Source organism: Engraulis encrasicolus, unplaced genomic scaffold (genome assembly GCF_034702125.1).
Source record: "Engraulis encrasicolus isolate BLACKSEA-1 unplaced genomic scaffold, IST_EnEncr_1.0 scaffold_28_np1212, whole genome shotgun sequence".
Taxonomy (NCBI): Eukaryota; Metazoa; Chordata; class Actinopteri; order Clupeiformes; family Engraulidae; genus Engraulis; species Engraulis encrasicolus.
The window spans coordinates 2,485,844-2,499,576 of NW_026945577.1; the positions used below are offsets into that span (position 1 = coordinate 2,485,844).

General features: G+C 42.3%; 2 protein-coding genes across 2 annotated transcripts in view; both read left to right on the top strand.

The window, feature by feature from the left end:
* The window catches only part of LOC134443149 (NACHT, LRR and PYD domains-containing protein 12-like), a 343,863-nt gene that overhangs the window by 249,784 nt on the left and 80,346 nt on the right, over nucleotides 1–13,733 (top strand). The window contains exons 10-12 of the mRNA XM_063193056.1: nucleotides 10,255–10,425; nucleotides 11,210–11,383; nucleotides 11,552–11,722. Coding sequence (XP_063049126.1) covers nucleotides 10,255–10,425; nucleotides 11,210–11,383; nucleotides 11,552–11,722 — 516 coding nt within the window. The remainder of the gene's footprint in view (nucleotides 1–10,254; nucleotides 10,426–11,209; nucleotides 11,384–11,551; nucleotides 11,723–13,733) is intronic.
* The window catches only part of LOC134443130 (protein NLRC5-like), a 200,877-nt gene that overhangs the window by 10,854 nt on the left and 176,290 nt on the right, over nucleotides 1–13,733 (top strand). The gene's annotated exons all lie outside the window — the stretch shown is intronic.

Below are 13,733 nucleotides of genomic sequence, written 5' to 3' on the forward strand. Positions count from 1 at the left end.
CAGTGTTACAGTTTTTCTCGATTGGTTTGGCTCATTTCTTGAAACTGAGATGTCATTCTCAAAACATGGACAAATCCCAAAACTAATTTGCAGTTCCTCACAACAGAATGGCATTTATCATTGCTTTCATCAAATTTCAAATGCTTTTGTACATGTCTCAATCATTTAGTACATCCTTACAAATGGCTATGTACAAGTATCCTACAGTTAACACAATCAGCTTACATTTAGTAGAATTTTCAAATGAATGTACCTTGCTGATCTATCCCAATTGATTGATTCTCAGTGTAATGGTTGTCCTGAAAACATGTCAGCACATTTTCTTCATATAAGTCATCAATGAATGTGTGAATGTCCCATGTGATCATGACGAATCATATGACTGCAACCAGATAATGGTTGAATTACAGTTTTTCTCGATTGGTTTGGCTCATTTCTTGAAACTGAGATTACATTCCTGTAACCATTGGGTCATTTTGCCAAACATTCTTACAGTTCTGCACAACAGTTCAGATAACTAGCAAAATGTCATATACCTCCCAAAACACCTCATTCTTGCATCAGTACTAAACCGTCTCACATATAAATAGTCAGTACCATCAAAATGGCATAGATCCTTCTCAATTGCGTTGACTCATTTGCATTCATTTAGTCCTTCTGTCAAAATAAACTGGATGGTTCAGCATAACTATATGGATCCTCATCACTCGCTCATATCACCCCAAAAACAGTTTACCCATGTGTCAAAACTAAATTTCTTCCCCACATATATCGTCAGTACCCCCAAAATACATTGTCCCTTTGCCATTGTGTAAGCACTTAGGTGTTTTATCTACGTTCAGCTAACAGATTTCGACTATGTATAAAAATGAAAAAGTGAGTGAAACCATTGAAGTTTGACAACACAGATAATTTACCAAGGACATTTATCAGTAACTTTCTGTACTGTAAATTCATATACAGAAAGTAATGCCCATATATCACAGGTTTCTCATGGGTTTGGCTCATTTCTCAAAACAGAGATAACGTTCTCAAAATAACATGGATAAATGCCAAAGCAACTAGCAATTGTTCAAAACAGAATGTCGTTTGAAAAAATGTCATGAAATTAGCCAAATAACAGAGGAAACTGTAGTATACACGGTTGTAAAATTATTTTCTACTAACTAGTAAAGTTACAATACACTGAACACTGTCATGAATTTACTATGTAATGAAATTCTTAAAATATGATGTCCTTGACTGTTTTGGGAATTGCGTAGACCACTTTGCATATGATGACTAACGCAATGAAATAATGCTGACGTGTTTTGGAGAGGGCAACCATTAGACTGAGAATTGTCTAATTCGTTTAGATAAGCAAGGTCAATTTATTTGGAAAATGTGCTAAATGTATGCTGAATGTGCCAACTGAAGGGTATTTGTACATATCCATCTGCAGAGATGTACTAAACATTTGAGACATGTACAAAGCATTTGATATCTGATGAAAGCAATGAAAAATGCCATTCTGTTTTGGGAAATTGCAAGTTGGTTTGGGGATTTGTCCGTGTTGTTTTGAGAATGTCATCTCAGTTTCGAGAAATTAGCCAAACCAATCGAGAAAAACTGTAACGTGTGAATCTCCCATGCCATGTGACCATAACGACTCATGTGAATGCAACCTGGCAATTGTTAGATGGATACCGGTAAATACCAGTGCATGTGGACTACTGCTTCATTTCCCTCAAGAATTTTGTGGTGAAAGAAGCTCCTCTCCAAGGAACGAAGATGCAGAGATACAGCACTCAACAGGCATTGGAAATGATCCACACACGCACACACACACACACACACACACACACTGTGTCTCAAGTGACAGCTGTGAGCTGCTAACAGCCACATTTCCACAACAAAAGGAGTGTCCGCAGGGGGTCCAAAGGGTCAAATGACCCCCTTGTGGGGCTTTTAGGTAAAAAGGTCAATTGACCCCTCCATGGTAGTTCTAGTGTTAAACTGTCTGTGGGTTGAGGTGTGAGTGAGCTAATTAACATCTGTAAAGGGCCTGGCTGGGCCAGGGGGGTGGGTACTTTGCCTATATAGGGAACGATCCTACCGGAAGGGCTAGGCCTGGTGGAGGGAGACAAGGAAGAATGATGTAACCTCAACAAGGCCTCCTGATCCAACCTAGGATCAGTAGCCGAATAAAATATCTGCAGAAAACTCACCGGACCCAAAGTGCTTGTCTGACAGTAATAGAGAAAAAACCCACATTGTGTTGTCTTATGTTACAGGACTGAGGTAGTGCAGGTAAGGTGCAGTCCCATGGTACAGTACCGTGTGTGAGTGTGTGTTTGGGTGTGTGGGTGTGTGTTTTTGTGGGGTAGTGCAGGTCCAGTCCAATAGTGGAATACAAAAAGTCAAGGCTGTGCTGTACTACACACTGTGCAGTCCAGCATGGTCCATTTGTAGTCCAGTGGTCAAGTAGCAGCATAGTTGGAGGTGCAAGTCTCGTAGTGCAAGCAGTTCTTGGAAGTGGAGATCAGGGAGTGCAGGTGAGGTGCAGTCACATGAAGCAGTTCCATAGTGTGTGTGTGTGTGTGTGTGTGTGTGTGTGTGTGTGTGTGTGTGTGTGTGTGTGTGTGTGTGTGTGTGTGTGTGTGTGTGTGTGTGAGTGAGAGAGAGAGAGTCTTTACTTTCTGTCTGCCTGGTGGCTGGAGCAGACCGTGTGGGACCGTGTGTACATATACCATATGTCCTGCAGGTTTAAGGAGTAAGTCATTATGACTGGGATGGCTGAGGTCCTTAGCAATACTCCTGGTCATGGACCTGCATATGATGTGCTGTAGATATCTTATACGTTGGGGAGGGAGGCGTTGATGGACTGTGCCGCCGAGGCTCCCTGGAGTGAGTTGTTCCAGCTTAGTGCCTGTCAGTGTAACCAGGGGTTCAGCAGGTGTGTTTGGGTTGCAACCCAGTCTCACTCTTTGTGTTCCAGACCAGAGAAGCCAAGGCCAGTATCTCCAGTGCCCAGCTGTGTTTCCATGAAGAGTGACCGGTCTATGGCGCAGCCCCTACACTTCAGCAGCAGATTCCCACAGTCTGATAGAAGGTAAATCAACAGCAATCGATCTACTGACATACAATACCCTGAAGAGTGAGAGATAGAGAGAGAGAGATTGTGTTTGAGATACATTTGGCCAAATCTAAAACTCACTCCTTGTGTTCCAGACCAGAGAAACCCAGGCCAGTGTCTCCAGTGCCCAGCTGTGTGTCCATGAAGAGTGACCGGTCTATGCTGCAGCCCCTACACTTCAGCAGTGGATTCCCACAGTCTGACCCAAGGTGAGATAATTGTTGGACGGATCAGGGGCCTCATGTACGAAGCTCACTTAAGGACAAAATAGCTACTGAAGTACCTTAGCATTAACACAAACACATATTCCTTAAAAAAATCATATCTCATAATCAAATGATTGAAAAAAGTTTCATGTGCTTTCAGGATAGGCCTAATGCTTGATGCTGCTATTTATTATAGGCTAGGCTATAGGCTACTATTGCTACTGTTACAATAGCCGACTATAACTGAATCATAATAATCATTATTATTATAATTATTAGGCAGTCAATTATGCCATAAATCGGTGAACATTTGTCTGTTACAGCCACTTGCTCTCCCACCGGCGAGTATGGCCGCTTGATTCCTCCAGACGTTATGCAGAGACCGATGAGCAATTTCATATCCTATTTTGAGATGGGGCTACACTTGAGCTGGATGTGTGGCCGTGCGTCTATAATCCGCATGTCTACCGTTGTCTGCCTCACCAATAGGCTATCACTATATCCGAAACTTCCTCAGTGAAAATATTCTGAAATATATCTGAAGGACGTGCCTCCTCAGAAATTGGCACCGTCGCCAATAGCCCCGAGTGTCAGAGTGAACTTTTGGTAACCTCGGGGGCGAAATCTAGCTGACTGTCTATTTGGAAGCCACTCCCCCACCTCTTCATGCAGCCGCGGCAAATCACACTCCTGCTCTCTATCTAAAGGGTCTTCAATAATATTTCCTTTCCTTGATTAAAATCTCTTCATTACCTTTCAATTGAACATCACGTTCGCTGTAACAGCGTGTCTCGCGAAACACAGCCTTTTTTTTACCTGTGTGAAATGGCTAAACAACCCACGTCTGCAGAAGCGAGTAGCCTATGGTTGATTTCATTTGAAATTTTTGCCACATGATCTTTAAAAAATCGAGAACACCCACCTCTTGTGTATTTGATCAAAATATTGTGCATTGCGTCTCCCATGCGTCTTGAAAATATTGACAAATCAATAATGTTGCGTAACGCAACAACCGGAGTCAGGGCCAATGTTGCGCAACGCAACAGCCGGCGTCAATGGGTTAAACCTGGATTTGAATGTTGAGGCACTTCAACCATATTATTGTTGAGACACAGTGGTAGCTGGTTAAAATGAAACTGACTCATGAAACTATCCTGGAACTAATATCCGGGCAAACAGCACACCAAATTCACTTTGTGTGTTTTTTGTTTTTTGGGGGGTGGGATGGGGCGGGGGTCTTGTCTGTGTTGTAAAGTGTCTCATTATTTATTTATGCATTATTTGCATTATTTATGAATAAATGATGTTAATAATTTAGTTAGTTTAATAATAATATATAATTATAAATAAATTGTGTTTGAGATATATTTGGCCAAATCAATAACTCCCTCCTTGTGTTCCAGACCAGAGAAACCCAGGCCAGTGTCTCCAGTGCCGAGCTGTGTATCCATGAAGAGTGACCGGTCTATGGTGCAACCCCTACACTTCAGCAGAGACGATTCACAGTCTGATACAAAGTGAGTCAATAGCTGTGTGTGTGTGTGTGTGTGTGTGTGTGTGTGTGTGTGTGTGTGTGTGTGTGTGTGTGTGTGTGTGTGTGTGTGTGTGTGTGTGTGTGTGTGTGCGCGCTACACACACAACTGCTGTGTGTGTGTGCGTGTGTGTGTGTGAGTGAAACAGAGACAGTGTGATATTGTGTGTGAAACAGATTTGGCCAAATCTGTAACTCACCCCTTTCTGTTCCAGACCAGAGAATCCCAGGCCAGTGTCTCCAGTGCCCAGCTGTGTATCCATGAAGAGTGACTGGTCTATGCTGCACCCCCTACACTTCAGCAGTGGAAGCCCACGATCTGATACAAAGTGAGTCAACAGCAGTTGACTTACTGGCATGTAGTAGAATAGCTGTGTGCACGCGTGTGAGAGAGAAAGAGATCTGGCATTTGGCCTACACTTGTGCGTGCGTGTGCCTGTGTATGTGTGTGAGTGAGTGTGAGTGTGAGATTGTGTGTGAAATAGATTTTATCAAATGTAAAACTCACTCCTTGTGTTCCAGACCAGAGAAGCCCAGGCCAGTGTCTCCAGTGCCCAGCTGTGTATCCATGAAGAGTGACCGGTCTATGGTGCAGCCCCTACACTTCAGCAGTGGATTCCCACAGTCTCACCGAAGGTGAGATAATTGTTGTAGATCTACTGACATACAGTGGCCTAAACCTTTTTTAGAGGTTCACCCACAATGACAAACTGAAGATCCACCAAAGGTTTCTTGAGGAACCTGTTTTTATTTGACCATGTTGTCAGCTTGTCTTTAATTGTACAACGTAGTTACAATTGGTGGTATCTTAATGATGATTATTTTCTTTGTTGTGGGTTCAGGAACAGTCTAACCCAGTATCAGTCCAGGTGTGGTGTGTGTGGTCTGAAGCTGCTGGATTCCCTGGTCATCACCACCTGTGGACACAGTTTCTGCAGCCAGTGCATCAGCGGCTACTACAGCTGTCCCCAGTGCAGGACAACATGCAGAACACAAGCTGTTATCAACCCCGACACGACCATGGCACAGCCCTTCCTACATTCACATGGGCCTATAGCACAAACTCTTCCATACACAAGCATTGTGCAACCCAATGTATACCCCTCTGCGTATATTGCACCCCCTAACCTATACCTCTCTGGAGCCGCTGTACAACCTACTGTAAACCCATCTGCAACCATGGTACAACCTACTGTGAATCGTAATGAAATCCTAACGCAACCTTCTGCACACCTTTCTGCAACCATGGCACAATATCCGCTATACCATTCTGCAACCATGACACAACCCACTGAAAACCCATCTGCAACCATGCCAGATCCTTCCCTTTACCACCACAATGAAATGCTGGAACTTCATCTCTCCAGACCACCATCATTGCCTCACCCGTCTCCATACCAACATGCATACCTGCAGCAGCCTCCTCTATACTCAGAGATGGGACAGGATCGTCTAAATCCACATTTACCTGCGGCACAGTCCTCTCTACAGCCTCCTGATGTCATTGCACAATATCCTCCATACCCAAACTCTGAGATGGGGAAGGGTCCTGTAAAGTCACACAAGAGTATGGTGCAGTCCTCTCTACAGGCCTCTGAAGTCATTGCACAGTATCCTCTATACCCAACCTCAGAGCTGGGGAAGGGTCCCGTGAATCCACACAAGCGCACAGCGCAGTCTTCTCCACAGCCTCCTTTAGTTCAGCACCCAGCAGCCAGCAACCACGTCCGGACTGACCATGCTCCAGCTAAAAGGGCACGACTAGCAGGTGCGTTGTACTATATTTCATTTGAAAATAATGTTTTATTTACACTAATAGAAATTACAACAATACAATTACAATTGAGAATTTCTTAAGAATATAAGGTCATGTATTATTTCCCAGATTAAACTGACTTACTTTGTTTTTATGCCATAAGGTAACTGTGACCTGAATAGTGTACGGATGAGCCATAAAGCCAAAATGAAGGGGAGGTTTGAGAGTATATCTGAAGGCATCATAAGGCCAGGGGCCCAAACACTCCTGAACAAGATCTACACAGAGCTCTATATCACTGAGGGAGAAAGTGAAGACGTGAATAATGAACATGAAGTTTGGCAGGTAGAAGCTGCATCCCGACCACAAACTACAGACGACACAGCCATCAACTGCAATGACATCTTCAAGCCCTTACCTGGACAGGAGGGACACATAAGAACTGTCATGACAAAGGGGATTGCTGGCATCGGAAAAACAGTCTCAGTACAGAAGTTCATCCTTGACTGGGCAGAAGACAATGCTAATCAGGATGTGGATTTTATGTTTGTGCTTCCATTCCGAGAGCTGAATTTAGTCAAAGATGCCCAATACAGTCTTCACAGGCTCCTGCTTGACTTCCACCCTGAGCTTAGTGAGTTGGACAATAGTGAATACAAAGATTGCAACATCATATTCATCTTTGATGGTCTGGATGAGAGTCGACTTCAACTGGATTTTCAAAAGAACGAGCAGTTTTCAGATGTAAGACAACTGTCACCCGTGGATGTGCTGATGACAAGCCTCTTTCAAGGAGCCCTGCTTCCCTCGGCTCGAATCTGGATGACCTCCAGACCAGCAGCAGCGAGTCAGATCCCATCCCAGTTTGTCAATCTGGTGACAGAAGTACGAGGGTTCAGTGATCCACAGAAAGAAGAGTACTTCAGGAAGAGAATCAATGATCACAGTCTAGCCGACAGACTCATCACACACATTAAAGCATCCAGAAGCCTCTTCATTATGTGCCACATGCCAGTCTTCTGTTGGATCGCTGCCACTGTCCTTCAGCAGATACTGGAAGAAGACAACAGGAGGGAAGCTCCTAAAACCCTGACAGAGATGTTCATACACTTCCTGCTCATCCAGACCACCAGGAAGCACCAGAAGTATCAAGAGGAAACTGAAGCAGATAGGCAGAGGCTTCTAGAATCCCACAAGAGTGTCATTCTGAAATTGGCAGGGCTGGCGTTCACACACCTGGAGAATGGCAATCTTATGTTCTATGAAGAAGACCTGAGACAGTGTGGCATTGATGTGAGTGAGGCATCCGTGTACTCTGGCATGTGCACTGAGATCTTCAGGGAGGAATGTGTGTTTGAACACGAGAAGGTCTACTGTTTTGTTCATCTGAGCATCCAAGAGTTTCTCGCTGCTCTGCATGTGTTCTCATCTTACTTAAATAAGAATGTGGAGGTCTTGGGACAATTTGTGAAAAGAAAGGCCAGCTTACCAACATTGCCACTTGATGAGCTGTTGAAGAGTGCAGTGAACAAAGCTTTGGAAAGCAAGAATGGACATCTTGATTTGTTTGTTCGCTTCCTTCATGGCATTTCCCTGATGTCAAATCATGGACTCATGCTTGGCCTCCTGACACACACGCACAGCAGCCCAGAGAGTGTGAAGAAAACAATCAAGAACCTGAAGGTGATGCAGAGACAAAACATCTCCCCAGAGAGGTGCATCAATCTGTTCCACTGTCTGGTTGAAATGCACGACACATCTGTCCATGATGAAATACAGGCTTATCTCAAAGCAGAGAAGGGATCAGTCAAACAGCTTTCACTGGCTCACTGCTCTGCTCTGGCACATGTGCTTCTGATGTCTGACGAAGTGATAGATGAGTTTTGTCTGAAGAAATACAAAACCTCTGCAGAGGGTCGCAGGAGATTGGTTCCAGTCCTACGATGCTGTAGAAAGGCTCTGTGAGTTACCATCTACAATCAAATTCAAGTTTAGATTTATCATAGACACTGTCAATTATGCAATATTGGCTGTCTGTATAAAGCTTTTTTTTAATATTCATTGTGCATTTCCAAGTTGTCTGAATATACATTTTGTTTACAGATAGCTTTTGCAGTCTTACAGCTTGGAAGTATCTAAGGGCAGTTGAATGAGATGATTATTGTGATAAAATGTTGGTTTCATGATATACAATGCTGCTGATACCAGTTCCCACATCAGGTCCCAAGTTAGTATGTAACCAAGATGCTTAATAGTGATATACTCACCTCATACCCAAAATTGATCCTGCTGACATGTTGACTTAGTTTTAGTCATGGTTCATAGAAATAGCCTTTTCATTGGCATAACCAAACAACTATCCATTTCCTGAACACTTACATTCTTAGCATGAACACATCAGTTGATTTGAGATTATGTAGAATGAATATCAGCATGGTTCTCTGTCACCCTCAACATGCTCTGAAAGAGATTTAAATGTCTGCCGAGCTCGAAAAAGAAGTTGCCCACAACAAACCCTTTTTAGAGTAAGAAGACCAGGGTGAATGAGTCTTTGCAGACACTTACATCATCTATGCCACTGATTCTGACAGGCTAGATGACTGTAAACTGACAGAGGCATCTTGTGAGACTGTGGCTTCAGCTCTGCAGTCTCCAAACTCCCCCTTAAGAGAGTTGGACCTGAGTCACAGTGACCTCCAGAAGTCAGGACTGAAGTTGTTGTCTGCTCTTCAAAGCCCACATTGTAAACTGGAAACGCTGAGGTCAGTAATTCTTCCAAGAGATAGGATTAGTGAAGGTATGTACACAATGTTATGTTGAAGGTGAAGATTGTGCGCAACTGCGCATCCCAGGAAAAGGTGCAGGACAAAGGCTTACAGTGTGTGCGTACTCCTCACTCTAAAAATACAATGTTATTGTTTCCATGATACCATTGGATGTTTGAATAATATACTCTATTATACTCTATAATATACTATTATTCTTTGCTGCTTCAATCATTGTCGGACCTTCTCCCAAACTACTTCTGGTTCTGCAAGGGAATCTGGAGCATGTAGGCTTCAATTCAAATGCAACTATCTTTCAATCCTGCAACTGTTTGGTGCTTCTGGTCACCGATCAGGATTCCATACAAAACTTAGCACTGGAACCAACAGCACTACTGCTCTGCCTTGAACACTGGGATGGTTTTAACCATTTGAGGAGTACCATCACAAATATGTGATTAGAATTTTGCCCAAATTTTGAGTTCTCATTATGATGTCATAATGTCTTTGCGAGATTTTTTAACACAGACGTCTATGGGAGCTGTAGAGTGTTCCAGTAAAATTCTAGAAGAACCTCTAGAAATTCCTTACTCCTCAAAGGGTTAAAGGTGTTCTTACATACTGGTTAAAATGTATTTAGAAGATGGGAGTGTTGTGGCAATTAGAAATCAACTACTTCGACCTGTTCAGTCTCTCTGAGATGAATTGTGGAATAACTGCTATAAGAAAACTGATTTACTTTTTGGGGTGACTTGTGTCTATTGTTAATATGAACCAGAGGGAGCGGATAGAAATGCTCACTAACAGCTCGTTGATATTGCATAATGCTAACATGTGAACATGCTTGCCTTGTGAAATTACACATTTCCTCCTCATTGTAGACTAGTTGGCTGTCAGCTGTCGGATGAATCCTACAAAGCTCTGTCCTCTGCCCTGCAGTCCTATGTCTCCCTGACAGAGCTGGATCTGGCTGAAAATAACATGAGTGTGCATGGAGTCCAGCTTCTATATACAGCATTACACCACACAAACTGCAAACTGCAGACATTAAGGTGTGGGCTTTTCTTTTTCCAGTCTTCTATAATTTCCCTTGAGGATGCTCTATAGCACATGCAGCATCATTTTTATGCTAAATATATTTTCACACATTTACTTGTCCTCGGTGATGGTGTTAAGCCGGAATTCGTTTAATGTATCTCAATGCAAATTGTCAGAATGTTCCCTGCATGCTCCTTGAATATAGCATACTGTATACTGCACATTTAATGCATTGAGGGAATTGAAGTGATTAGTCAAATTGTTATGTCTGAGTTGAATGTGTTAATAACGTTTATGCCATAGCTCTATGGGAATGGCTTCTAAGAAAACATAGTTGGTATGGTATGACACTAAAGGGCCGTACACACACGTCGCTGCTAGTTACTCGCTCAGCGAATGAACTCAATAGAATGTCAATGTATTCCAGTGAAACTAGCAGGTGAGTAGGCGAGTACTGTACAAGCGATGCGATGTGGGCGGATCCTGAGTAGAAAATATTTTATTTTCGAGCGAGGCGAGTAAGCGAGTAACCAATTGGAATGCAGAGTTCGGTACTTCTCGCCTGTTCATTGGCAGTTAAAGCCGCGGAAACTTTCAGCGAACGTTCCATGAAAGAGTGGCGAGTCAGCAAGCAAGCAAGCAAGAAGCTAGCAATGTGTGTGTACACCGCTTAATATCCCTGTGGTAGTGTAGAACAATAGCATGAAGCTGTTGCATACTGAACACACATGGAGGGGAAACATGGCAGTGTGGATATTAGTCATAATGTCTCTTTTTCTGCTGTTATGTCTCTTTCAGGATCTCCCCTAACTATATCTCAGGTGATGGTTGTGTTTGGCTGGCTTTCACTCTGATGTCAAACCCCTCCGCTGCAACAAGACTGGATTTGGACAACAGCCTCCCTACAAACTCAGCACAGGAGTTATTACTTGCCTCATGGAGGAGTCCTGCAAATGGGGTTAAAAGTCTTCAGTATGTAGCCTGTGAAATTTCACAGAATTCTTTGTTATCAGATCAAACTGCAAGGATAGTTCAAACAAGGAATCAAAAATGTTTTTTGTATGCATGTTAAATGTGAACCAGAAGTGAGTCATGGTTGTGTTATGTCCTGGACTGATGTGACTTTTTGTTATTGTACAGACTACCTGGTTGTAAACTCACCGATAAATCCTGTGAGGTTGTTGCCAAAACTCTACAATCAGCAAACCCCCTGCTCGAGCTAGACCTGAGTAAAAACGCCTTGGGAGATTCTGGAGCTAGGACTCTCTCTAACGGGCTGTCTAGTCCTCACTGTAAACTGCAGATATTAAGGTTGGTGATCATCTTATTCTTAAGTCTCTCTGCTATGTGTTTCTTCTGTCACCAAAAACATCTGGACAACCATTTTGTCTGTCCAACATAGGGTGATGTATTTCCAATTTTATCTGAAGTAAATGCTCACGTGTAGCACACATATGAACTTACTCATCATCACCTACAGTTTCGTGCAGATGTTTTTGCCATTCTACTGATTTCTTACTTTTTGCACATTTGGCACACTAAACAGTTTCAGATCTCCAAACAAATGTAAACATTAAACAAGGATAATCCAGTTTTCAGTGATTATTTCATTTGTAATACCTTTGTGAGCCCGTGTGAAAAAGTTTTTACCCCTCTTGTTAAATGAAGAGATATCTGTGATTAATCATTTTATTTCGGACAACTGAGTTATATTTCACAGCTGTCCATGTCTGACTGCTATTAGGCCTTTTAAATAAATAGATAATTTGAATAGAACCTGTTTGAATATGTGTAGTAAGTCCAGAGACAATCTAAATGCAGAATCTTTGGTAAGTCATGTCAAACCCATGACATCACACCGTGATCCATCAATATTCAAAAAATAATGTACATGTCTCAGACTGTAAAAGGTCAAAAAGTCATTGCTAAAACATTGGACTATCTGCAAACCATTGTGAGAGCCATTATCCACAATTGTAGAAAGCATGATGTAGTTCCGAACATTTCTAAGAGTGGCTGTCACACTAAAATTGCCCCCAAGAAGACAGTGAGGGTGAATCCAAGACTTAAGAAAGGAACACAGAACAAAATCTTGCCAACTGGGGGTGTTAATTACCCCATAAAATGGAAGTGTTTATGACTCAACCATGAGAAAGAGACTAGTAAAACAGTGCATGCTGTTTAATTGTTGTCATAGTTCCAAGGCCAAAACCACCCCAGACAAGGAGAGCTTCAAGGCTTGTCTCAAATTCGCTGAAAACATATTGCCAGTGCATACAAATCTTCAGATTTTTTTTCTGCGGACAGATGTAACAAAAGTTGAACTTTTTGAAGGGAGAGCCTCCTGTAACATCTGGTGTGAAATGAACACTGCATAAAAAGTGAACATGGTGGTGGGAGTTTTATGCTTTGGGTCAGTTTTGCTGCCTCGGGATATGGATGACCAACGACTGAATATGGCTCTTTACAAACAAAACCTGAAGGATAATGTCCAGCCATCCATTTGTAACAGTTCATTTGTGTTCATGCGAGGGATCCAGGCTGATTTTAAAACAGTTGGCAAACATTCTTCTACAGTGATGGGCAAGACTGCTCGCCAGTTCTTGTACTTGACTAAAATTTGTTTCTGCTGGGGGTGGTACAACAAGTTAAAAGGTTCAGTGGGCAATTACTTTTTCACATAGGCAGAAACATAGGCACAGCACTGTATGTTAAAGCAGCATTGTGAATTCTAGAAAACAACCTTATTAAGTTGAACACAGTAGCATAACTTAACATTTCAACCCAATTCCTTCAAATGGCACATCAGTAGCATGTGATATCCTCAACATCAACGAATGAATACAGAGAGAAGATTTGTAAATGCTATACTATGTTTCAACACAAGGTGAGTCAACACAAGGTTTAAAGGTGTAGTATGTTGGATTTGGGCCAGACTAAGTATTGCAAGTATGCAGCTCATTGCAACTGTTCTCTCTATTGTCAAATTGTATCTTTTCATAAATAATTACCAGGTAAGTTATTTACCGGTACTTGTATTACCAACATATCACAAGTTTTGCCGATAACAATGGATTAGTTATTGAAATAGTACTGGAAACACAAAATGGTGGTCATGGAGTGTTATGTAACCTGGCCAATTCAGCAACAAGGGAATCTTTTCCACTAGGCGACCCTAGCTTATCCACCCCAAATCCAATTAATCGGGCTGGCAACTAAATTTTATTTGTCCAACAAATAGGTACAAAACAGAATACCTTTTGCACACCAGGTAATAGACCCTTTAATCATATAAGTGAAATTCTTTGTCACCTTGATATAT